The 27,547-nt window shown below is 41.0% G+C and overlaps 3 protein-coding genes across 3 annotated transcripts in view; 1 reads left to right on the top strand and 2 right to left on the bottom strand.

Annotated features, from left to right (window-relative positions):
• Positions 1–452: 452 nt before the first annotated feature.
• LOC140368277 (claudin-23-like) lies at positions 453–1,646 on the bottom strand. Its single transcript, XM_072455245.1, has one exon. The coding sequence runs from the start codon at positions 1,605–1,607 to the stop codon at positions 783–785; it is 825 nt and encodes a 274-aa protein (XP_072311346.1). The 5' UTR covers positions 1,608–1,646; the 3' UTR covers positions 453–782.
• A 2,506-nt stretch (positions 1,647–4,152) lies between these two features.
• Positions 4,153–5,025, bottom strand: LOC140367396 (claudin-23-like). Its single transcript, XM_072453864.1, has one exon. The coding sequence runs from the start codon at positions 4,977–4,979 to the stop codon at positions 4,164–4,166; it is 816 nt and encodes a 271-aa protein (XP_072309965.1). The 5' UTR covers positions 4,980–5,025; the 3' UTR covers positions 4,153–4,163.
• A 7,280-nt stretch (positions 5,026–12,305) lies between these two features.
• Positions 12,306–27,547, top strand: part of LOC140368276 (poly [ADP-ribose] polymerase tankyrase-1-like) — a 120,881-nt gene continuing 105,639 nt past the window's right edge. Inside the window, exons 1-4 of the mRNA XM_072455244.1 lie at positions 12,306–12,833; positions 13,262–13,377; positions 14,724–14,832; positions 22,390–22,485. Coding sequence (XP_072311345.1) covers positions 12,356–12,833; positions 13,262–13,377; positions 14,724–14,832; positions 22,390–22,485 — 799 coding nt within the window. The 5' untranslated portion in view covers positions 12,306–12,355. The remainder of the gene's footprint in view (positions 12,834–13,261; positions 13,378–14,723; positions 14,833–22,389; positions 22,486–27,547) is intronic.

Below are 27,547 nucleotides of genomic sequence, written 5' to 3'. Positions count from 1 at the left end.
TTGGCAAATAGTCAGGCCGATGACAGGACACCGGATGATCATATCCAGTAGACCCAAGAAGTAGGTCTACAGACATCTTTAGACACATGATTTCCACACCACCATTTTATTTATGACCCGAAAAGCTGGTTAAAACAAAAGCGGAAATGTTGTTTGACAGGTAAACTAGGCTTGTACAGGAGCAAACCCTCTCCAACCGGTTCAGCAACATTTATTTCAAACACCTGTCATAGAACAACATAACAGCTCCTGAGAAGAGGAACTAGAGCAAACAAATGCTCAAAATGTTATGCTTTAATTTTTTGGTTCGATTCTACATTTTAAACGTATTTAGCTCAAGAAAACAACGATCTACTTTCAAGAACAGACATTTATTCAACAGCACTTTTTTTTTTTTTTTTTTTATCACAAAGCGACTCAAATGATAGTCCCAACCGCACAAGTGCATACAACATTATTCACAAAAAAAGAGTCCTTTAAAAAGAAACACTACATGACCACTTTAAAAGCAATTGGGGGGAAACTTCATAATCGTTGCCTTCATGTTTAATGTATAAAACTAATCAAAGTGGGTTTTCTAAAAGAGGTTGATCTTACGCTTTAATATACTGGACTTTACTGGCACATTGTGGACAACACCAATGAACATTTTTTGTTCATAACACTGAGATATTTGCATCTTAGGTTACGTCTGACCCATTCCATCTGTCAAATACAAACTGCAGTCCACCCGGTTCAAACTCGGTTCACAAAACGCTCCTTTTCTTGCACCGTCCTCCTCCTCAAAGGTCAGCGTCATACGGCATGCCACTGTCCAGCGTGTTGACCGACGGGACCGCGCTCTTGGCTCTGGGGAAAGACACGTCGTCGTCCATGTAGTTTTTGGAGTACGGGACGCTGCTGGCCTCGCTGCGCGGCCGGCTCAGGCTCGGCGCCGGCACGGGCCGTCTCGGCGGCTCTTTCTGATGGTTGAACTTGGCCGCGGCTCTGTCCGCGCGGACCTCCCCCCGGTTGCGGCCCTTGCAGCACCGGCATATGCCAATGAACATGACGAACCCGGCCAGCACCTCGAAAATCCCGCCGATGTAGCCCAGGACGATGCAGTAGCCCACGCGCACGTCGGACGTCGGGGTCGAGGTGTTGAGGTCGTTGATGGTGTGCGTGTACCAGGCGATGGGGATGATGGTCAGCACCCCGGAGCAGAAGATGAGCAGCCCGCCCAGGCCGGCGACCGTCCAGTTGGGGTTGTCCCGCCAGCAGCGCACGCCGGGGATGGCCACGGCCAGGCCGATGAGCGTGACCACCAGGGACGCCACCATCATCCCCTGCGCGATGTTGATGATCTCGTTCGCGTAATACGCAGAGTCCGGTTGGCCGCAGTCGTTCCTGGTGGAGGACAAGGTGGTGGAGCAGATGTCGAAGATGCCCTGTTGGAGGACGAACTGCGGCTCCTTGTTCGCGAAGTCGTGGAGCGTGCGCCAGTTCGGGGCCACGGTGGCGGTGAGGTCCAGCACCCAGCCGCACGGGGACAGGACCAGGCCGAAGATGAGGATGCCCGGGGTCCGCTGGGTCATGCGGATCCACTCCTGCGCGCGGCGGTTTGGCATGTTGCTGCTGCTGCTGCTTCTCTCGCGACTTCTGCTGCCGCCGGCGCCGTGGATGTGTCCGGTCCGTCCCCGGTCTGGAGCTTTTTGACAGCTTCTTCAGTCTCAAAACAAGTCTGACTGAAACCTGCGCACGGGGAGTGGCCTCACCTCTGGCACAGGTATGGCGCGCACGGGGAGCGCACCGGGGAGCGCACCGGAGGATGTGTTCAGCTCCAAGTCAAGTATCAAGTCATTCCAATTTAGATCGATACATTCAATTATTCAACACGTGGCTCTTTATTTGGACTGATATCCGCTGCTTTTGTGGCCATTTTAACAGTTGTTTGGAAATAAATGCCACGCTGCTTTTCTGTCAGGAGCAGGAATGTAGTTCTGCAGGAATTCCTCTGCTTTGTTTTAAATCATTTTATACACTTGGGTGGACAACTGACTGATGAAACCCGCTTTTAATTAGTAATGTGTGATCTTCTCTCGGGACTTAAACAAACTTTTTCACAATTAGGATGTTTAGCCATATGCTGACCTAGACCTTTGACATGTTGGCAAATAAATACATTCTAAAGTCCAGAATATAGAGGCAAGTGAAGTAAAACAAAATGCAATAGAGAGGACTTTTTTTTGTCAGAATATCAAAAACTAATAAAAATTGGTGGAAATCATTCAGACACATGTGAGTTATACCAGAGCATGGTTTGAACACATTTACAATTGTATTTTACATTATTTGTAGGTTATATGTTTTATGAAATTATGTCAAATACTAAAAATCAGGATTGTAAGCTACATTTTATATACAGATCTATTACAAATGATGGAAGAAATATCAATTTCTAGACTCAAATTTGTATTTGAGCTTCACAAAAAGTATAATTTGTGCTGAAATATGTATGATTGCAAACTAACTTGCATTTCTACCCTAAACATTTAAAATTGTTGCTCATTTTTTCTTGTAAAGAATTTAGATCTGGTGTAAAAATGTAAAATGTGTGGTAGACTTATCTGGGATTTTGAACATTCTGATGATGCAAAATAGTATTTGATATTATTTACAGACTCTCATCAAACTAAAAATACTGCACATTGTATTATTTATCATGCTCTAACACATATGTATGATATATGTATACGTATGATTTAATGAAAAATTTGGGCAGTGGAACTAAACCTTTTAGGCATGAATCCAGTTTCTCTCTGCACTTTCAGCTCCACTGCAGATCGCTTGTTCTCTCACAAAAACCTTTTTAGAAGCTGAGTTTCACCCAGAGCCCCTGATGACCCGTTGTTCAGCTCATTAAAATATCAATGTGCTTCTAAGCTGAATTAGCATAAAACTCAATGATTGACCCATTTCCGGCCTGTTTACTGCAGAGTTCAAAAATACACAATATCTTTGTTGAATGTCTAACATGAAAAATGACGGTTAGAAAAGCTACGCGAGGCATGCTGACAAACCAGACATGACTTTGCATTATCACTTTATGACTAAGCGCATCTTTTGTGGACCTATAATTGTTGAACTTTAACCAACTCCTCTTACGAAAACAAATCCTTACATTTTAAACCACAATATTTATTCTTAATAAAAGGAGGCTTCACATGTTCAAGAACATTTATTGCAAATATTATTTAAATACAATATGAACATTACATTAAGTGTGCACATTATCAGTTTTTAGGGTCTAAAAACTTTTCAGTTGCGTTTACTCGAGTAACTTTTTAGTAGTTTTTGGACTGCATGCTTTTATGAGTACTATATTTGTAACAGTATTATTCCTTGAGTAAAGGTTTTCTAACAACTCTTCAAAAAAAAAAAAAAATCCTAATTTTTGTGATCTATCTTTTGAGAAAACCAGATTCTGCATCGTTTTGTCCTTCCAATTACATTACATTACGTCCAGACTCCAATTCTTATTCAAATAACAGTTTCCCTAAAGACTTTTTTAACTCTTTCTAATTTCTTCGAACACTACTTTGTACTTTTAGTATTTTAAAGTAATTTAAAAGCTATTTTTGGCTACTCTACCCAGCTTTGCTTATTCTTCACGTACATATTATTGTCTCGCTTGGAATGTTCCACAAAATGGCCTAATTATAATAGCAACCTCCATACAAGCAGCTGACTCCACCCAACCCAAGAACTTTTTGGCAATTCAAACGCCTGTGACTGAACATTTTAAAGATTTATAAGTCGATACGATACTGAACATTTTAGGCAAACACAACCATTCATGAGGCAAGCAGGCAACTGATCCTCCAAACTCACATAGTGCACCCTTACAATCTGTAGAAAGAACACCCCTTGTGTTGCTCGGGGTCGAGTGGATTGCACATATGCCTGCCATGAGGGGCATCGTGAGTTTGAATCCGGCTTGACAATTTGCTGCATGTCATTCCCCAATCTCACCCCCCCATCTACACTGTCCTGTCAAACAAAGCCTACGGACCATAAAATCCTTTAAAAAAAAAAAAAAAAACCTTTACATTTCACTAAAACCACAAAAAACAAAGTGCTTTACGTCCGTCTCAGTCCGTCCACTCATGTCCATTATTGTCCCATCACAGGTCGACGTCATAGGGCTTGCCGCTGACCATAGAGTCCACAGTTCGCGCAGAGCTCTTCGGTCTCTCGATGGACACGTCATCATAGTCCCTGGAGTATGCCACACTGCTGGGCTCACGTCGCGGCCTGCCCCGACTGGGCACCTCCGGTCGCCTGGGTGTCTCTCTCTGCCGGTATGCCGGGCTCGCCACGTGCTCCACTCGCATCTCCCCTCTATTCTTCCCTGCGCAGCACCTGCAAATGCCTATAAACATGACAAACCCCGCCAGCACCTCCATGATCCCACCGATGTACCCCAGGATGATGCAGTATCCCACTTGCACGGTGACATTCGGGGGAACACTGGCGATGTTTTCCAGGATGTGCGTGTACCAAGCGACGGGGATAAGGGTCATGACGCCGGAGCAGAAGATAAGCAGTCCTCCCAGGCCGGCGACCGTCCAGTTGGGGTTGTCCTTCCAGCAGCGCACCCCGGGAATTGCAACGGCCAAACCTATCAGCGTGACCACCAGCGACGCCACCATCAGCCCCTGCGCGATGCCGATGATCTGGTGGTTGGTATAATTTGTGTCCTCTTGGCCACAGTTGTAGTCAATAGAAGTTGCTGAGGAAGAGGTGCAGATGTCCCAGATGCCCTGCTGGACGGTAAAACCAGAGGCGCTGTCGGGGAGGTTTTGGAGCGTCCGCCAGTTCGGGGCGACGGTGGCGGCGAGGTCCAGCACCCAGCCGCACGGGGACAGGACCAAGCCGAAGATGAGGATGCCGGGGGTCCGCAGAGACTCCCGTATCCACTCCTGAGCGCGGTTTGACATGATGCCGGCGTTACTGTCACTGGCAGTGTGTCCGTTTTGATCAGATTTGAACAGGACCTGCAAACGAGTCTGACTGAAACCGAGTCCGCAAATAGGACAGGCGTGTCGTCTATGTACTGCACGTTAAACAAAGACAGGACAGAGGAGTGGAGGTTTCGTCTCCAGGCAATTCAAAATGGGAGATTTATAACTACTATCTTTAAATTTAATAAAATGTTTAGTCAACATTGTGGCCACTTTCATCTTCTAATAAATTGAATAGTGTCTCTCTAAATAAATGTAATAATATGTATTGTTTATCTTATTTAATTCTTTGTAATGAATAGAATAAAAATGTATATATATTTTTTTCCCTCCTATAATCCTCTCTTGAAAAAACTTATTGTCGGTTGTACTTACTTATTGTCGGTATTACATATTCATGAATTTGAAGAAGCACGTGTAACTTTTCTGTTGCTCGGTTCGCCACCTACTTGTCTCCATGGAGATGGTTTTGCTGTTGCACCAGATTGTACACTGTGTGGCAGTAAACATCCCGGATTTATTCAGTTATAGCTTTTGATTGCCCGAAAACACTTGAAAAACATGCATTCTTACTGCGAGCGTAATTTGGTCTGGTTGGCGTCATCTGCTTGTCTCTAAGGAGATACATAAGGTTATTAATGCCATACTGTGGAACATTCCAGACAAAACAATGGCATTTCCACAGAGGTAAACACGGCACTTCCTACAAGAAAAGTTACATGTGACTCTTGAGTGTTGGCGTTTCACACAGAGATTGTATTTGGAGATGTCTCGGGTTTGAGAGCCGCAGCAGACGGTGGATTTCGGTGAGAACTGTTTCGGTCACGACTGGAATGTAGTTGAGTAGGAGTCGACGCACAAACCTGCCTCTTTCATACAGGTTTTCCTCTGCAGCTAATACACAGAGTAAGAGGTAATTCTCACGTCTGAATGATTATAACGATCATACAATCATCCAGGATTGTAATACCACAGCTTTTAGCTCATTAATTGTATCTGGGCCATTGTGACATGCTGTAAGTTTCTTCTAAAATGCATTATCTCGCCTGTTACCTGTAGCATCACCCAATTTTCTCGCGTCTATTTGTTTTCTGCAAGGTGTTGTGTTGTCATTCTAAGTGTTGAAATCCTCTATTTGAGTCGTTGCTCCAAATAGAGCTGCTTAAATTCCACAATGATCAAAGAAAGGCTTAAGCTATGGCCCATTGAGAGTCTTTTCAGTGCTTGCTTTGTTTGTCCACTAATGATATGCAAAAATAAGATTACATCCAATAATCTTTATTTTCTTTGACAGTTCAGTTTCAGTGAGATTTTCTGACCATGAGTTAAGCGTCCAATGGGTTCATTTGGCTCAATTAATGTTTCTCAGCAGCAGGAGCACTGATAAATGCAAGGAACTATGAAGAAGATGTAAACAAACCAGACCTGACTTTGCATACTCTGCTCATGACGTTTCCTGTAGTGAAATCATGTCCACGGCAGCAGCATTGTGAACTTCAGAGGGACATAAAGGCCAACACACACACACTTGACTAAGGCCATACATTATATTGGTAGAAAGCATACCTACAAAAATGTAAATTGTTGGAAGAAACCATGCCAAAAAGGTGTTCTAAAAAAAGGTGTTCTAAAATGCTACAAGAAATGAAAAAGATAAGAGGAGAAATTAATGACCTGACTTCACAGGAAATACTAAACTTAAAATACAACGAGCTGAAAGAACAATTTTGAAAATATGGATTTTAACCAAAAAAGACCTTTGTTGTTTATCCTTCTATCAAATATTTTTTTCTAACATTCCAGACGATAAAGAAGATGATATAAACTTATTTCTGGCCACACTCAATTTGCATGTTATGTCAGAAGAATAAAATAGAAAACTAGGAGCTGAAATAACAGTTTTGGAAAACAGTAAACCTCCCGGGAGCGGTGGGTTCACCTTAGAGTGAGTGATCATATAAAGCTTTAAAAGACAGACTCATTCCTTTCGGCAACTTTTAAATGGGCACTTGAGAAAACTCAGACCCCTCCTAGTTGGAAAGAAGCCATCAAATCACAGACACCAAAAAGAAAGGACTGACTGGAGTGTGCCTCATATAGAGCCATTTCTATTCTAAATGTGGAAATGTGGATCGTATACACACCTCAACCATGTCCAAAAGAATGGAACAAATACTCCCAAACTTGATCCACAATGATCAAACAGGATTCATTAACAAATGACTAACACAACACAACACAACATAAGACGATCCTTACGCATAATGAATCATACAAAAACAACAAAACAAAGCCTTAATACGATTTATTTATAAAAAAAAATATTTTGTTAAAAATATTATCTAAAATCAAGAATTAAAATCAATGGTCATCTGACAAATCCACTGACTCAGGAGGGTGGTGAGGCAGGGCTGTGCCTGGTCTCCCCTTCTGTTTGCTTTGTATTTGGAACCATTGGCCCAATTTATCAGACAATCAAAAACAGTTCATGGTGTTACAATTGATGGGACGGAACACAAAATTGCCTGCTATGTAGAGGATGATCCATTATATTTGACCAAACAAGAAATTTCCATTCCTATTGTAATAAATTTTCTTCCAAAAATTGGTCCAATGTCCGGATACTAAATTAATGTACAAAAAAAAAACTGACGTTATTTCATTCTGCGCCCCCTCTGACCTTTAGAAAGACCTTCCCAATGGAACTGTTCTCCATAGAGACATATCAACAATTTGGGAAAAAATGATACCCTTCTTTTTCAAAAAATGGAACCTTATCCCATATTTAAGTCTAAGTCTAAGGATTGCAACTATAAAAATGTTCTCTATCTGTTCCAGACGGATCTCTTCCGTCCCCGACCCGACTGTTTGATGAGTGGAATAAAGTAATCTGCAGCAATATTGAGATTGGCGTTGTAGTGGAAGTTCCTGTGCAGGCCTTACTGGTGAAATCTTGGGTGAAATCTGTTCTTACAAAATGGAGGGAGCTGATCAAAACATACAAATTAAACAAAGATATTAAAATCTTAAATTGGTTGGCTTACGATCAAAATTTCAAACCTAACAGCACAGACTCAAGATTTAAAGTCTGGACAACTAAAGGTATAAAGGTCTTTTACCAGATTGTAAAGGAGAATAATCTGAGGAGCTTTGATGAGTTGAAAGAATCCTTTGGCTTGGACAAACAGGACTTTTATTGGTATTTACAAATACAGAATTATTATGAATCTTTTATTAAAAGGGGATTAATATCTAAATTAGTCAAATGTATTAACAATCTGGGCATTAAGGGTATGGGAAAGAGAGGGTCACTTTGTTCTGGATCATGAAGAATGGGAAATTATGTACATCTCACTGGAGAACCACAAGATCACATGATTGAAGGGAATTCTGTTGGAGAAGTGTGTCACATTGCTTAATAAGCCCAGGTCAAAGTGCCTAATACTCACAGGGAAATGCAGACTGTTGGAGAGGATGTGGCAGCAGGAGGTGAATCACTGTCATGTGTTTTTATGACATCACCATCCACTGGATTTCAGAACTGTGTTTTTGGGCCTCAGGACTCCTGCCATGGACACAACCAGCAGCATCTCTGGAGCCTCCTCCTGGCAGCAGGGAAAAGGTACTCACGAAAAAATGTATGACACAAAATACAACGACTATTAAGGACTGACATTAGAATTTACATTCGTAATTTGGAAAAAAAATCCAATTTGGACTCAATTTGAAAATGGACAAATTTGACCGACTGTGGGAAAAGTGGGACATTTGTTTTGGCTCATTTGTGTTTTAGTTTTTGTTGACGTATTTGTGAGATTCCTTTTAAGTTATGTCTGTCATTCTCTCTCTGGTCTTGTTTTGTTTGTTTTTTCCATATTTGTATATATTCTTGTTCAATGTTCATAAAGGTGAAAAATAAAAAAATAAATACCTACAAAACATATTGAAATAAGGCTAAAACAGTTTTTATGGATTTATGAATTTGTGTTTTGTTTTTTGGTCAGTTCTCTCACAATGTCATTCTCAAAACAACGCTCTCAACAAAGCTGCTCTCTCAAAATGCATTTCCTTCAAGAGGGAGATAACGATCAGCTCTAAAGACGTACATGGGCATACGGAACCTTCCAATCTTGAATTTAACCAGATCTTAACACTGAAGAATTTGTTCACATAAACCTCATTTATGAAAGCTTTAACTTTTAATTTTCCTAATTTGTCAACAAAAGAAAGCAAGAAATGTAAACCTACACAAGTTTATTTATGAAAACATTACATAATGAAAAACATGCATACATTACCTTACATTTTTATAAGTAGACAACAGGAGAAGTTTTGAATTGATATCTTTAAATTAAGATTTGTCCCTATTGCCTGAAGTTCGGCTCCCTTCCCAGGCCTTCTTTTAATGTGTCTCTAATTACTTCCTTCATGTTTTGATCAACTTTTTGAGAAACTTTACCTGTCCAAATATTATTTTGAAATTACATAATTGCTATGGCTGAAGCTTCATATAACCCTTTGTTCACACAAATGCATGCATGGACCACACAGCAGCTCTACTCTGTTGCCATATAGTTTTCCTTCAAATTAATGTTGAAGTTTCTGGAGGCGCCTCGCATTCTGGAGTATCACCAGAGGGGGGCGCTGCTCCAACATGCATGAACTTTAGTTTGTTTTGTTTTATTTAAGGAAAAGGGGGTAACAATGCATTTGAATGAACATTTAAACAAGGGTTAGGGCCTCGATTGGAACTTGAATTTGGACGCATGCGGCTGAAAACACATGCTTTCTTCACATCTGTGTGAATACAGACGTCAGCTCGACAGAAGAGCGCTGTAAACCTGTGGTAGAAGGACGACCTGCTCCTCTTCTGCTTCTCTCCGTGCACTTGATAAACTCACTATGAACTTTTTTTTACATTTATGCTATGTATAAACTCAACTGTGTTGCATTTATTACCATTCAATCAATTTAATTTCTTGATTGACTGCAGAGAAAACGAAATTACACTTTTGCCTCCAATAGAAATATTTGAACTCGGAAAAAAATACGCAATGTTGTTTTCTTCACTTTATTTTTTTTCTTAGAATTATCATAGTTGTCCTACCAAGGGTTCGAAAAGTTTGTTCAAGGACATAAGGACATCGTGATATTTAGACGTTACACTGTAACAGTTACAGCGTCACCATCATTTTGAAATTTAGAATCCAATTCAAAACGCATGAATTACAACAGAATGCATTTTATTTGAAATATCATTATTTTCAAAAGCCACCGGGAGCCGCAGCTGGATGTACGAGACCCCTGCTCTTTAAATACAAATTTAAATATCTGGTTTAAAACAACTGTCGACTTACAGAAGGTAATCTTACTGTAGCCAATTCCACTTCTAAAGAAGCACTGAACACCATGACAGAAGACATCGTTTGTTTCAGAGGCTAATGATTACTCCATGATTACTCCATGATTACTCCATGATTACTCCATGATTACTAATGGTTACTAATGGTTACTACTGGTTACTACCATGGTTACTAATGGTTACTCCATGATTACTCCATGATTACTAATGGTTACTAATGGTTACTCCATGATTACTCCATGATTACTAATGGTTACTAATGGTTACTCCATGATTACTCCATGATTACTAACGGTTACTAACGGTTACTAATGGTTACTCCATGATTACTCCATGATTACTAATGGTTACTAATGGTTACTACCATGATTACTAATGGTTACTAATGGTTACTACCATGGTTACTAATGGTTACTCCATGATTACTCCATGATTACTCCATGATTACTAATGGTTACTAATGGTTACTACCATGATTACTAATGGTTACTAATGGTTACTACCATGATTACTAATGGTTACTAATGGTTACTACCATGGTTACTAATGGTTACTCCATGATTACTCCATGATTACTCCATGATTACTAATGGTTACTAATGGTTACTACCATGATTACTAATGGTTACTAATGGTTACTACCATGGTTACTAATGGTTACTCCATGATTACTCCATGATTACTAATGGTTACTCCATGATTACTCCATGATTACTAATGGTTACTAATGGTTACTCCATGATTACTCCATGATTACTAACGGTTACTAATGGTTACTAATGGTTACTCCATGATTACTCCATGATTACTAACGGTTACTAATGGTTACTCCATGATTACTCCATGATTACTAATGGTTACTAATGGTTACTACCATGATTACTAATGGTTACTACCATGGTTACTAATGGTTACTCCATGATTACTCCATGATTACTCCATGATTACTAATGGTTACTAATGGTTACTACTGGTTACTACCATGGTTACTAATGGTTACTCCATGATTACTCCATGATTACTAATGGTTACTAATGGTTACTCCATGATTACTCCATGATTACTAATGGTTACTAATGGTTACTACCATGGTTACTAATGGTTACTCCATGATTACTCCATGATTACTAATGGTTACTAATGGTTACTACTGGTTACTACCATGGTTACTAATGGTTACTCCATGATTACTACATGATTACTAATGGTTACTAATGGTTACTCCATGATTACTCCATGATTACTAATGGTTACTAACGGTTACACCATGATTACTCCATGATTACTAACGGTTACTAATGATTACTAATGGTTACTCCATGATTACTCCATGATTACTAACGGTTACTAATGGTTACTCCATGATTACTCCATGATTACTAACGGTTACTAATGGTTACTAATGGTTACTCCATGATTACTCCATGGTTACTAATGGTTACTCCATGATTACTCCATGATTACTCCATGATTACTAATGGTTACCATGGTTACTAATGGTTACTCCATGATTACTAATGGATACTAATGGTTACTAATGGTTACTAATGGTTACTAATGGTCACTAATGGATACTAATGGAGACTAATGGAGACTAATGGTTACTAATGGTTACTAATGGTTACTAATGGTCACTAATGGATACTAATGGAGACTAATGGTTACTAATGGTTACTCCATGATTACTCCATGATTAATCCATGGTTACTAATGGTTACTACCATGGTTACTAATGGTTACTCCATGATTACTCTATGATTACTCCATGATAACTAATGGTTACTAATGGTTACTCCATGATTACTAATTGTTACTAATGGTTACTAATGGTTACTCCATGATTACTAATGGTTACTAATGGTTACTACCATGGTTACTAATGGTTACTCCATGGTTACTGGAGGCTCCAGCGGAAGTGGTCCCCGCTGACAGGAAGCTGTCAGTGTTGTTGTTACCAGTGGGACCAGAGTGGGACTGTTGTGTTGTGGAAATGGCGACGCCTCGTCGCTCTTCTCAGCAACAACAGAGTGTGGGGCTCTCTCCCCCGTCCCGCAGGACTTCTGTCCCGGTCACTCCTCCGGTCTCCCCGCCACCTGCAGCCGACCATGCGGGCTCAGCGGTGCAGGGAGCGGTGGATAACCGGGCGGACGGTGAGGCGAGCCCGGCCTCTCCCAGCAGCCCCGCGCTGGCCCTCAGCAGCAGCTTCAGTAGCAGCGCTAGCAGCAGCGCTACTTCCCCGAGCTCCAGCGAGAGTAGCGCGGCCAGCGCCGTGTCCTCCCCGGACTCCGGCAGCGGGGCTGCGGGCTGCAGCGGGGCCACGGGGGGCAATGCTAACGGGGCTTTTCGGGAGCTGTTTGAGGCTTGTCGAAACGGGGACGTGTCCAGGGTGAAGAAGCTGGTGGATGCAGTGAACGTGAGCGCGAAAGACATGGCAGGACGTAAATCCACTCCTCTGCACTTTGCAGCAGGTATGACAAACATCCCAACATTCATTCTACTGTTTATTGGGTTATTATAGATCCACATCTGATGGTTTGGGTCTTGGGTCCAGGCTTTCAACGCACAACGCTCTAATCCACAGTGACTGATGGAATGAAAGTTAGAACTGATCTATTTTCGGTCAAACTGAACGTTCTTTAAAATATGATTGTGCAGGACAGACTGTAATGACAAACAATGTACATAATCAGTGCTCAAAGCAAATTGGTTTTCACCTAATCAAGTTTCCTGACAGCCAGGGTCCAAACATTTTTGCTCATACATATATTTATAAATCAATTGCTTTATTTGGCCTTTCATAGCTGTAAATATTTATCTTGTTCTGGTTTATCTCTGTCCCTTGTCCTCCTCTATCCTTTCCTTACATTTCCCCTTCATTCGTCTTCTTCCACCCCAGGCTTCGGGAGGAAAGATGTTGTGGACCACCTTCTTCAGACAGGTGCCAATGTCCATGCTCGGGACGACGGGGGCCTCATCCCTCTTCATAACGCCTGCTCCTTTGGACACTCGGAGGTAAAACAATAAAAGGATTACTTTATCTACTTAGCAATATGTGCATGATTGTGAAGTTCGTGAAGAAAAGTTTGGGGGCAATTTTTCAAACTACCTTGAACGCCATAGCCTCAATATTTTGTTGATATCAGAATTCCTGCAGGCCTTTTTAAAGTTTAAAAGTATAAATTTCAAGTTATAATTACAGAACCGTTTTCTTTATACATGAAACTACGCCATGCATCGACATTTCCCTATTCATGTTTGCTTTCTGGGGAGTGGGAGCTTGTTGAAAGGATACAACAATAGAGTCTTGTCACTAATAGATCTTTTTGATATATTATGGGTCTCAGTCTCAGAAATACAACAAAACCTTTGTAACGTAACATTTCAATAAGTTATAGCATGGCTACATGGTTCACATATACCAGCAGCAAGTCGTTATGGAGATCTGTAAGTACAGCAAAGACTTAAACTTTTCCTTTCCAAGCCAAAATGTGTGCATGGAGGGACACGTGCACATCAAGTGAGCACGTGTTTTGAATTATGATTCCAGTATCAACGATTCAATATCATATCAAGTACATTTGCAGCCCTAGCCTGCATTATTATTATTATTATTATTAGTAGTAGTAGTAGTTAGTGAGTAAGTAAGTACATTTTATTTGCATAGCACCTTTCCCAGACAGAGGCCAAAAAGAGTTGAAACACACAATAAAATAGTAAAAACACAAAACTTACAGTGAGCAATACACATATCAACAATACAATATACAGTAGTCAGTCCCTAAAGCAACTGTAATTACAAGGCCTGACTGAATAAAAAGGTTTTGTGCTGCTGACCCTTGAAAGCAGCAACAGAATCCAGTGACCTCAGGGAGAGTCGGGGAGCAACGAAGGATCCGTCTCCTCTGGTCCGAAAACGAGTGCGAGGAGCCAACAGCAGTTTCTAAAGCCCTCAGTGAGCGAGAGGGAGTGTACGGTGTGATCAGATCGCTGATATTCAAAGGGGCCTGACCATGCAAGGCTCTATTATTATGAGTTGCAGTGACTTTAACTAAAAAACTAGGAACGTCATAATGATTAATGACATTTTCAAATAACCTTAATAAAATAAATGCTGTGTATTCCGTAAAAATGAATAACCCTGTATGTAATCCTTGTGTCAAAAGGCAGCAATTTAAATTACAAACACTGATTCATTCATGAAGCTGGTCACATGGGATCTAGAAGGCGAATCGACGCTTCTCATTTTTTTGCGGTCAACAATTCCGACACACTAAAGCCGCGCATTTTCCGGCGTCTTTATTTCTTTTTGGCGTCGCGGGCAGAGAAGCAGCAGGTCATGTGTGCTCTGTGCTCGTCAGGTGGTGTCCTTGTTGCTGTGTCAGGGCGCCGACCCCAACGCGAGAGACAACTGGAACTACACCCCGCTACACGAGGCGGCCATCAAGGGCAAGATCGATGTCTGCATTGGTGAGTGCGATACACAGACGAGGGAAAACGGATATAAGCGACGCTGATATGGGAAATGCAGACTGTATGGTGTGATGTGAACTTGACCTTTGTGAGATTTTAACCATTTTATAATGTTCCCCCATCGGAAACATACTCGGAGTGGTGTTAAAGTGTTGTCAGATTAGAAAAGTAACTGATCAGAAACCTGGAAGTTTCATGCGCATATTTTAAAGGAGACATTTTATTTAAGATATACTTTTATGAGTGTTTCTCCTCATAATTTCTGTACTTACCATTGTACATATATATAACAGACCCCGGGTCATACGTTTAGGGGTAAAAAAGCGTAGCGTATTTTCCGGACTATAAGTGGCACCGGAGTATAAGTCGCACCAGCCAAAAAATGCATAATAGAGAAGAAAAAAACATGTATAAGTTGCACTGGAGTATGAAAAGCAGTTGCAAGTGTGAAAATAACAAATAATATCACATATAAGTAGCTCCGGAGTATAAGTATATAAAGTATTTAAGTATAAATATAAGTATAAGTCATACGATGGCCAAAACTATGAAAAAAGGTGCGACTTATAGTCCGGAAAATACGGTAATATGTCCATAAACCATCACTGGACTCACATTGGATTCACTATGAACATAATGTGGATATGTTAGCTTGGTGATCCTGTTGCTAAATTGCTGCTTTTATTCATTTATTTTTTTCATGTTCTGTTCCCACTGCTGCCATTTTATTTGTCAAAGTGCACAAAATAACTCTGTGTCTACTGTTGCAGAGAGATTAGAGTCATTTCTCCGACTTCAGAACATTATTGCTTTCTCCTCTAGCGTGTGACCCCAGCACCAGCTCGATTTTAATTTAAGTGAAACAGCCGCATGGTTTCAGCCGAGAGAGGTCAGCTGCAGCCACACTTCTCCACATAAAGTGAAAAGAAAATGTTTTACGCATTCTTTTGGGTGGTTGCACAAAGAGCATGTGAGATGTGACTTGTTGGATAACATTTGTCATCTGGAAAGTAAAGCATAATGGTTCAGAGCTGAAAGGAGGAGGCGAAAGGTGAAATTTGTACTGAAAGAAATCCCTGCCCCTGTGCAAGGACAGGTCTCAAATGCCAGAAACCATTTGAATACGGTTGGATCTGCCTCTTCTTTGCGCAGCTCAGTGTTATTTTGCAGGGGCGTGTTTGATTGCATCTTATCTCTAAAGAGAGTGACTTGATTTGTGAGTTTTTCAGTTGCTCATGACTCCCATCTAGTGGTTAAGATTACTATATACACTATGCAACAGCTTTCGGAAATGATGTGAGCCCATTGTTTACAAAATGGTAACTATCTTTGTATCTTTGGCTTCGTGTTACTTGTTATGTGACACTGCATCTAAAGGGCCTGTATCCTTCTAGATTTCAAGCCATGATAAAAGAACGTAGATTCTGTTGGCATCTTAGGGAACGCCCACTAACAATACATATTGACACCAATGTGGGGTAAAACTTACAATGCAATTTATTGTAATATATATTGCACCAAACTATTATGGGTCACTCCACACTAAAGTGTACAATGGCCATTGTTATTATCTAGGGCAATCCAAAAGCAAAAATGACAAGGTCTTTGTTATTTTTTTAAACCTTCTATATTATACATATTTTAAAGATAAAATGAGATCAGCAGAGCAAACAAAAGACTACCCCGGATAGAAAAATGTAATCCAAATGAAGAACCTACTAGTGATGAAAAGAAGCGGAAATACTTTGAGATTCATGTCCAAAGTGTTTTTCAATTTGTATTGTATTTTTGAAACTGCCCTCAAACTAAGTGTTTTGGGCGCAACCAGTTGGTGTCCGGTATGAGTTACGTCCACGCAGTACCATTTACCATGGCGATTATTCTAATTGCCATGATACATCATAAAAAGACGACGCTTTTTTGCTGTACTCGACGGTGGAACTGTTTTGGTTGTATCTACTCACAGGAGCTTGTATCGTTCAATCATAATTTTCATCTCTTTTAGTGTCCTTTTACGAGTTGTTGGGTTTTAAACAACATTGTTTACCACGTGGGGAAAACCAACATCTTACTTCCACGTTTTGCAGCACTGCCCGATCCAAATGGGCAACTCTGACAGACGTTTAGCGAGGGAGAAATCTGTTTTAAAAGTTTTGTGTCCACCAAAGTTACGCCCAAAAACTATGTTACATCCCAGGTAAGTCTGCTGAAGTGGGGTCAAGTGTACAAATTAACATTTATCCGTTTATCTACTTCATGGTATTTTTATGGTGCCTAGAGGTGGTACTATCTGATGTGAGTTGAAATGAAAAGAAAATCCTTACATTTGGACCTTTTATGTAACACCTTTGTACACTTTAGTGTGGAGTGACCCTTGTATATTGTACCAAATTCTTACACAGAGATATTGAGAAGAATAAAGTTATAATAATAAATATAGCCGCAAGCGGCAATGATCGGCCCTCGCCACGCCGCCGCCACGCCGCAAGAGGAGGGGGCGCTAACGCGCCCCAATTGTCCTTTTATTACATCTACTGCTGAATCTGTGACGCTGTCACATCTTCTCCCCTTTGTTTTACCATCAAAAAGCAATTTTATTTTGAATTCTTGGCAAAATGTGCGGCAAAGCCGCACAGAGACCGTGACTCTTTGAATAAAAATGTGGATAACTTTTGATGGTCCACCCCTGAAGATGAGTCTCAACAAATTTCAGGTTAATAGGGCTAATGCCCTGAGGGAGAGGAGTTTGTGAAAGTCTAAAGTGTAAACATGTTCTGGCGATTTCCCCATTGGAATAACATGGGAGGTTTCGGTCATCGCTACGGCAAAACCATAACAATTATGACATGGGTCTCATTGACTTTTTTGATGGGGATGCCAAAATTGAGTTGTGTGTCAAATTTCATATAATTTCGCAAAACTAAACATTTAACCTCCATATAAAATCTGTAGGGGGCGCTGTGGCGCCAAATTAATTTATTTCACTTCAAGTAGGTTTAGGGCAAAGAGTTTAACAACTGATTCTAATTTGACGCAATTCGGACTTTATTTGCGCAAACGGCAGAAATTTTAAATATGGGAGATTTCTGAAGTTCTAGCTACAGTTTGCGGCTTCGCCGCACCGAGATCGTGAGAGGTATCAATGTAATTTGGATAACTTTTGATGTCCCACTCCTCAGTAGCATTTTCACCAAATTTCAGCTTTTTAGGGCCAACGCCCTGGGAAGAGTTTGTAAAAGTAAGACGTTTGGAAAAACTCCCAAGTCATAATTAGCAATTTTGGAACCAATATGGCCAACATTTGGTTGGGTGGACGGCGTTGCCGTAATAATATTTTTTACTTCTCTTGTCACCATCTACCTCTGCGCCAAATTTCATGATTCTACGATAAGATTTTTTTGGGGTCATTTTCTATCTTAATGCATTTTTGGTACATTTGAGGGCGCTGACACGCCAATTTTTTAAATTTTAGAAAAGGGAGATAGCCAGAATGTAGAGAGGCACGATTTTTAGAGGGGGGCTTGCTTCGCGGTCGTCATCTCAATGTAAAGTGCTCGTTTAGTGCGCACTTTTGCACGGGCTTCGCCCGTTTACAACGGTAATGTTCCATTTTCCTACTACTAATTAGTATGCACGGGGCGTGCATGAGTGAAGGAGTGCGTTAGTGAGTGTTTGGAAGTGGGCGAGCGCTTCGCGCCCGATTTCGTGCGCACTACGTGCGCACTTTCGCAGCCGTGCTTCGCACGGCCTTACGAGATTAATAGGCCTCTCGCCTGCTCGCTCGGGCCTAATAATTACCAATAATACTAATGGTGCGTAATGCTACCTCCGTCTTCTGTATTTTAACATCGACTGAACAATCCTTTTATTTTTATAGCTAATGATACGTAAACAACATCTGATGCAATTTTCAAGATGAAGTGAGAGAAGGGAAATAAATGCAGGAAAGGCTGACAATAAACCGGAAGTAGTTTCTTATTTACTCCAGTGTAAGCCATGCCTCACTGCGCCACAAATCTGGAGTTAAAAACATATTTTTGTGAACTGCTGAGATCGCCCATATTATTAAAATGTGTACTTTGGATACAATTTTGATTTGAGAACATTTAGTAAGTTTGGATGACAGATTCTCACGTAGCAGGGCCAGTCGAGACGTGGCTTATGAACCATGATAGAGCAACAACTGTCTGAGGATTTTCACAGGCCTTTGCTTCCATACGCCTTGTTTAGTCACACAAATATCAGCTTTTACAACACATGGAGTTAATAGAATTGAACTTTGTTAAGAAAAAAGGCAAATTTTTCTGACATTTGCAGTAAGTTGTTGATAAATGTAATCAAAACATTTGGATAAAGTATTTACCCTGTCCCTATTTGTATTCTCCCAAAATGAAGCAAGCACTCTAATACATATGGCCTGACTGTGCGGACATTCAGTAAAGTATAAATGTTGTTTGGATGTACTTTGGAAACTGTTTGTATTGTAAATAGTTTTTTATGATGGGACCAAATGACATAAAACGGCGTGTTCACTTTTAAAGGTGACACTGGGATTTGTTGTGAGTGTATTATGGCAGCGCAGTGAACAGAACAGAGATACTTTCTAACAACTGACAGGGATGGGATGTTTCAGTCCCCTGTGCAGAGGCATTGAGACTATAGTGCAGTGTAGCTGACATGTTTTTTACAGTGTGGCTGCTGCTCTCCAATGCAAAGCAGGGGAAGTCACATGTGTCAGAGTGCTGCCTGTCATCCTTCCAGGTTTAGGATTTGGAGGCAAATCGGACAGGAAGAGGAGACACATCATGCCTAAATCCATTGACTGTAGCTAAACGTCCACTCTGCTGCCCCCACAAGCTCAGGAAGAAATTAATCTTTCATTACCAAGCCCCAGTCTTATAAGAGCTCAAAGTCAGGAGAAAATCACATAAACAATCTTAAAATAAGAGGATCCGAGAAATCCTAACACTGCGCACTGGCTCAGAGTTTAAGGAGTTCATTGAAATGCCATCAGTATGCAGTTTATGTCTCAAAACACTCATTTTAAAACTCAACCTTGTATTTTTGCACTGTCAGTGTCACTAATGCAGTGTCAAATGTAGAAAAGAACATCAACTGGCATTAAAATTCACAAAGAATACATTGTTGTTGATACCAAGATGACTACTGCATTTTGGCTTGTTTCTAGAAAACATAGTTTTTTCTTGACCCATAGTAGTGCAGAAATCGGCCCGCACCCGCCATGCCCAAAAGATGCCGCCTTGCGGCCGCGGGCCCCCGCCACGCTGAAAAGATACCGCTCGGTATTAAGATAACCGTGCGCGCGCCATGGGCATTTTATGGTGCTACTGCGCTTGCTCGCCCGTTTGAGTGCCACGGGCGCTGCGGGCGAGGAGTGCCGCTCCGCGGGCGCTGTGGTGTTGTTCCTACGGTGCTCGGCCGAGTGGGCACCGAGCGCCGCTTCTAAGTGGCGGATTGTGATCATATTAGCTTTCCATATTGAGGGAAAAAAATTAAGTACTCTCACCGCCATCCTCAAACCTCAGCCCAGCGAGAACACTGCCTCATGTTGTACAAATCCCTATTTTTTTATTATTTATTTTCATCCTATGTTGTGGTGGCCTTTTAAAAGGTCTCAAAATTGTCTTTTAGGAGCTTTAAACCATCGTTTCCTCTTCTCCTTTAACCACTCAAAGTCATATTTGGAGTGATTCATGTGTATTCGAGTAATATTTTTCCATTCCGTGTCACTCCCACTGATATTTAATTCCCTCATTCTGCAATTTTTTTCCCCCCTCAAACTGTGACACACGTAGGATTATCCAGCGTCCTGTAGCTATTTTGACACACGTTTGAACAAAAACTGCTGCATGACCTGCATCTCTCCATAGAGTGACCTACGCCATCATAAAGTAGCCGGCTCAAAACAGTTTTTTAATTAGGCTGTTGGATCAATGTTGAGATTTAAATGTCCAGAATATAACATAATGATTCACGGGTGTCATAGATTACCACACAGCAGACCTGAGTGAGGGGCCTGTCTGCGTCAGCGTCCCATCTCAAGCACCACTCGCACGATACACTTTGCATATCAATGTGTTCTCTTCTCTTTACCAAATGGAGCAGTGTGCTGAAGCAAAAGCATGACTATACAGCAGGCATTTCTTTTTGTTTTTCACTTTTAACAAAATGCGATTAAACTATTAACATTATTCATATATTTTTCTAAAGTTTAAATTGTCCATATTGGTCTTTGCACCATTTTTACCATTACGGGCTCATTGTTTGTTAAGAATGTAGGTACAGTATTCTGTTGACAGACTCTGCTTTTGTATAGTTTATATATGTGTTTTGGTGTGAAGTACTGGGCATAGAGGTCAATGGACATGTATTTATTGGAAAAAAGGAATGTTTGGATTCTTCTATGACATTGGTTCTCATATTTTGTTACCACCTCAGAAAATATTTAGGTTTTGATTTACAATCTGAAACAAAATTAAATGAGATGATATGAAAAAACAAACAAAAAACAGATTAAACTAGGATTGAACCATGTCTAAACTAGGACTAAACAGATTCTAGGTTAGAGTAAAGGACTACTAAGCCAAGACTTAAGATCAGGACTAAACCAGGGCCAAACTAGTGGTTCAAGTAAGTTAGGACTAAACCCTGAATAATTGTCTGACCCAACTGAGATCTACAGCAGACCATTTTAACTAAGGACTATTGCATTTATGTGTCTTAAGTGTGTTTTTTTTCTTCATTGTGTTAAACATGTTTCCTTTTTAAAGTACATTTGTGCCCTTCCCATCTCCACTTTAAGGCTACATGCATTTTAAAGTTCAGTCCAGTTATCATCGGACAAAAGCGGCTATTTGAGTTCAGTGCTTGCATGGCCCAGACTCCCTGATGGAGAGACGACAGCCTGAGTGTTGACATTAGTGCCCTCGATGGAGCTCATTTCGAACAGAAGTGAGCTTTAGCACACTTTGTCATTCTGCTCATACCTGTTCGCTGTGACCCTCCCCTCTGCTCTCGCTGCTCTCTCTCCTCTTCGCCTCCCTCTCTCCACTCTCTGCGCTGCATCGCTCACTCAGTCAGAGAGGCGCGAGTCTCTTGTATCACTGGCTGCCTGATTCCTTGCCGCTCCGCTCGCTTCATCCCTCTCGTCTGTTGTTTTGCTTTCATTCCCCCCCCCCGCTCTGGTTCCCCCCGTTGTTGAATCTCATCATAATGCGATCTAAGCTGCTCGCATCTCCACTCTGCCGCCGCGTTGTGTAGCGGAGGCAGCCACTCGCTCCTGTCTTGGCATGTCTGTTTACATCAGCAGCGTGGCAGGCAGGGCAGGGAGCAGCGCTAGTGACGAGGAGCCGGAGGAGTCGCGGGACAAAGAGAGCTCCGATGTGGAGAGAGGAGGAGGAGGAGGTCAGGGCAGAGCTGTGGCAGGCTGCGGGAGCACACGGGCACGCAGCAGCAGGACGGCAGTGTGTAGAGGAGTTTGTGTGTCTGTACAAGAGCTCAGCTACTGTCTGTGTCTGCCCTGTTGTTGTACAGTGCTGCTGCAGCATGGAGCCGACCCCAACATCCGCAACACCGACGGCAAGTCGGCGCTGGACCTGGCCGAACCCTCCGCCAAGGCTGTGCTCACAGGTCAGTGCACCTCCTAATCTCTGGAAGTTTGTCTGTGGCAGCTTGTGTTTGCCTTTGTGTCTGTGTCAAGTCGTGTAACCTCCCGTAGTTGGGTTATGATCAGAACTATAGAGTCATGTGTGAAATGAATAAGGAGATGTGGTGCTGGGCTGCGCATTGCCAAGAACCTCACGATACATATCCAGTGGACCTAGTTTACTAAATTGACGTTTTCTCTATGCTGAATGACAAAATGCATTTGAATTTCACGTCCACAATGAAATCAGGAACACAATGGATTTGATGAATAACTCACCCTTTCAACGCAACAGATTCGGCGTTAATGGCGTAGTCGGCAGGGATCGAAGTGTATCGATCTGTAATGTATAATAAATACGTTGACATGATTTCAAAGTATCACATTTCATATCCCTGCATCATCAGTCATCACGTTACACCGCTGTATCGATATATATATTGATCACAGCCTTGGTTGGGTGTTAGTTGAGCTGTGGATTAAGATGTGTTTGTCAAGAATGAGCCACAACACGCCGTTTTAAGTACTATGTGTTAGAAGGCAACTACAGAGAAAGCCAATACTTTTCTGTTGAGTTTCATTAAATGTATCACTAGAGTGCATTGTGTATTGTTTAGGATGGACGGTGCTTAGAACATTCACGTTCATTGTTTTGCCAAATAACAACCTACTAACCATTTTACCCAAGCTGACTTGAATAGCTTGAAATGGAGTAATTTCAGACACATCTTTTCACTGCGAGCCTTTGCAGTACTGGCTGGCTACACCACAAATTCATTACCAGCTTTCCACCACTGAATATCCTTCCCTGGCGTCGTTAAAAACTCTGTCCAGATGTCTAGCAGACGATAAGCGACTGAAAACCTTCCCAAACACGCTGCTCGCAACTTCCCCCGGCAAGCGGCACACCTCGTTCTGGCCTCGCGGTCCATTCTCGAGCCGGTCCAAGGCCGCGGGCACCTTTCCCCCCCCATCCATCCATCTCCCTTTGCAGCTCTTTACTCCGGCCCGTACACTACATCAGTTTGTCCATTTCGTGCACCTCTCCAAGGCCGCACCCAGATGTCACGAGAGTTGGCGTCCGTTCGCGCGTCTACCTTTTCATTTTTTTCTTTTGTTACCAGGGCTGAACTCATCGATCATCTGTTCATAAGAGCTCGCCCTGAGTGTTGGCCTTTTTAGACCGCGTGCCCGTTTTCTGTGTTTCTTGTTTAATTTCTCTTGAGAATTCAATTTGCCGTCACTTGAGTCATCATAGCAAATATTATATTTCGTTGGGGAGTTGTTTTTAACAGATTTAAACGCAGATACTCATCAATACTAAAGTTCTTTCTTAATTAGTTTAGTTTAGTATGAGCGATGACGGTACAGTATCTATAGTGTCACCAAAGCCATCAATGTGTGTTTAAATTCAATGTTTCCAACTTTATTACATCGAGTATTACCAATTTAGTGTTTTAAGTAGTATTTTCACTTCTTGGATGAGTCACATTTTGAAAAACATGAATTATTAATTCAGTTAAACAACTCTAAAGCCATGAATAAAACATTTCAAGACACACGGTGGGAGCTTAAAAAAGTCTGACCTTGAGCTTTGATTGGCCGAGTGATGAGACTCGCGTTTGGTTTTATGGGGATGTATGGAAAGTTAGAAAGGTTACTGCTGAAGTATGATGGCCTTTTGTGCTTCACGGCATCTTGTAGTGACAAAAATCCTCAAACTCTATTTCGATACTAGCGAGTAGGACCGATACTCGAGAGCGATTTCGATAGCACAATGATAATGCTGTCACTTCAACACAAAATGTCACTCACTTTCTTTATGTTCCCATGCAGTCTTTCTGTTAAAGCTCAAGATGATTCGAAAACTGTTCAGGAAAGATCACATTTTTCAGCATTTGATACTTGCTCAAATGAGTAGTTTTGATGCTAGTTTTAATATGGATTAGTTTTAGATTTTTGATACTTTTGATGACCCTTGTATCTCATTTCTTTCTATGTAGGCTATAGTTGTTTTTCAGTATCTACATCGTGTATCCTTTTCAGCACAATATGTTCTCGCGAAATGGCTTGGCTGGTTATTGGTTGTTATTGATGAGGAACGGGCCAGTGATCATTAGTGAGTTCTTTAGCTTTCTGTGGCTAATTACGCTGAACTTAATCGATTTTAATGGCTATTGAGTTGAGTAAATCCCAAATATGTCTTGTGATACTAAACCTGGGATGTAAAGGCCCAGCGATGGTCTGTCCAGCTTTCAGATTGGACCCTTTCAGTGTAAGATGAGTCACAGCATCCTGCATACGCTGACGACATGGAAGAAGAGAAGACTACAGCAGCCTGGAAATCACCTGCAATGTCAAATGTGGTAAACACAAGAGTGGCATCGGCTTGTCTTGTATACCAGCAATACAAAGTCACATATTTAATACACTATAAAGGTTTTTGAGTTTCTTTTGGTCAGAGTTTGAATACATTTGAGACAATGTTTTGCTAATCGCAGTATATGATTGTACACATGAATTATTCCTGTCAAAGCTAGTGATCAAATGTCAGGTTCACATTGAGGGGCAAGATGCATTTTAATCCAGTTTTTCTATTACTTAAAATGGCACATTCACTGCAAAAATAAATATTTTTAGAATTAGAAAAGGTTAGGTTAAAATTGACTATAAACGAGTTTAATTATCCGCCAGTGCAGGAAGTGAAAATTAAATGTGTGCTTTGATAAATCTTAAAATAAGATAAAAACACCTTTTCTAAGCAACAATGTAAGACAAGTGATCTATAAAGCATAAACACTAATAAAAAGTAATTTAACCTAACATACTCTTGTTTTAAGAGAGGCTAATGTTTTAAACACTATCTTAACGCTTGTTTTGCAGGTATTGTCCCTATCTTATAGATTTTAAAACTAAAAAGTTTTTTTTGAATAAGCTTAAATATCCTTCACATTTAATGGTTAATCTCTTAAAACAAGATAAATCAGTTTTTTTGGTCTAGAATTAAGCAAATAAATTTCAGTTCTGTAAAATTTGCAGTTATTAATCAAAATCCTAGCTGGATAAAATGTTTCTACAGTTTTCTTGCACCATACAAATATGAAATATCTTGAGAAAAAGATGCTGCTCCAAGAGGTATTGTCCGCGTGCCCTGCAACTCACTGAAGAGTTTTTTTGGCCAACCTGGGACACTAAAACTTTCCGACTAATTACCTCAAGTTTTGTTGTTATAAGCCCTTTTGCGGCAAATTGCTCATGTGCAGACCTTTGGGACTCCAAGCTTGCATTAAAAAAACATATTTCTATACAGTGGTACAAACTGGTTGCTGCAGTGGCCGATCACGAATATTTGCAGAATTAGATTTTGAAATAAATTGCAAGGGCTACAAATTTAAGTCATAGTAAAGTTCACAAATTACATTTTCTCTTTTGCAAAAAAACTAGGAATGACTCGCAGTGGAAAAAATATCAGTGCCAAATATCAGCTAAAATTTCAATATTAGATGACCCAGTTGTCTGCTATATCCTCTGATATATTAAATGTCAAAATTGGGACAGATATTTTGGCCTTCCCTATCTTCAATGTGTTAAATGTCTGAGTTTCAGTGTCTGTGCCATGGCCTGTCGTCTCGTACCTCCAGATTCACAGATTGTTTGGGTTCGAGTCTTCGTCAATAATCAATTTGGCTTTTCTCTTCTGATTTGAACCAACTCTTTAGGTTGTTCCCACAGTTTCTGTCTGGGCATAGCTGCACTTGGAACATCCATTTGGCCAAATCTAAAACATAATCGTGTCCCTGAAAGCATTTATTCCAGCCAGATTCACCTTTAAGGAGCTCATCAGGTATACCTAATAAAGTCTTGACTTCAGGTAATGTCTCTAGCCTTTGTCTCTAATGTATCTTATTTGTGGATGAGTAAAGAGGGTTTTCAGTTCAAATCCTCTCTGGGATCACTCTCTCTTGTTCTCTCCGGGGGACATCAGCGCCGGCTCTAAATCACACTTTCTCAGCTCCGCTTTGAGTGTTTACACGCCGTTACATCAGCGGGTCCCCTTGCTCGGCCTCGCTGTGAAATTAGATCAACTGCATGATATCACCCAAGAGACGCATACGCAGCGTCCGCATGTCTCCAAACGGTGAGAAAAATAATGTCCCTGCTTGTTTGAATTGACAAAGCTTGTCTGCTGGCTGCTATATTCAGACTGTTGTTTTCCTCTTCACCCCAGCCTTTTCCTGTAGAGCTGGCGTAGAAAAGGGTTTTCATGTTTTGGAGTAATTAAATTGGCCTTTCCTTCACAAATATTTCAGCGAAATTCAGTGTAATGTGTAAATGGTGTAAACAACCCCAAACTCGTACGCTCGGAAACTGTTGTGCTTATTGCTGTATAATTTAAACAAAGTGGAAATATCCATGCATATTAGAACAGCTGCACTGCTGGCATTTGATAACCTCCCTTTTTTAGATTTAGATTGTTTCTCTCTTCAAAGCGTTTAAGAAACATGAAAAACAAAAACTGAACAAGCCCTTAGAGAGTACAACAGAGAAAAAATAAGACATTCTATAAAACAATAGAGATTAAAACATGTATGAAACCCAAAAATGCCAACAAAATGTCAAATGAGCTGATTTTTTTCCATTTTTCTAATATCCAATATGATGTCTGTCTAATTTTTGATTGTCGTTGCATTTTGTGTCATCCATTTTTTTTTGTGAGGGCCTTTTTTGCTGCTGCCAGGAGGATGCTCCAGAGATATCTGCCAATTGTATCCATGGCAGGAGTCCTGAGGCCCAAAAACATTTTTCTGAAATCCAGTGGAATGGAAATGACATCCGTACGGCTTTGTTGATCCTCAGTCCAAAACCTCTGAGCAACAGGAAAACCCAAAAACTCATGATGGTGGTTTGCCTCCTGCTGCCACATTCTCTCCAACAGTCTGCACTTCCCTGTGAGTAATGGGCACTTTGACATGGGCTTAGAAAAAAAACAGACTTCCAACAAAATTCTCTCCAATCATGTGATCCTGTGGTATTCCTTCCCACTCT

Source organism: Eucyclogobius newberryi, unplaced genomic scaffold (genome assembly GCF_026437365.1).
Source record: "Eucyclogobius newberryi isolate DKJ021-1_F unplaced genomic scaffold, fEucNew1.0.hap1 SCAF_2, whole genome shotgun sequence".
In the NCBI taxonomy this organism is placed as follows: Eukaryota; Metazoa; Chordata; class Actinopteri; order Gobiiformes; family Gobiidae; genus Eucyclogobius; species Eucyclogobius newberryi.
Note: the sequence above shows the minus strand (reverse complement) of the source record. Positions and strands in the feature narration are given on the sequence as shown.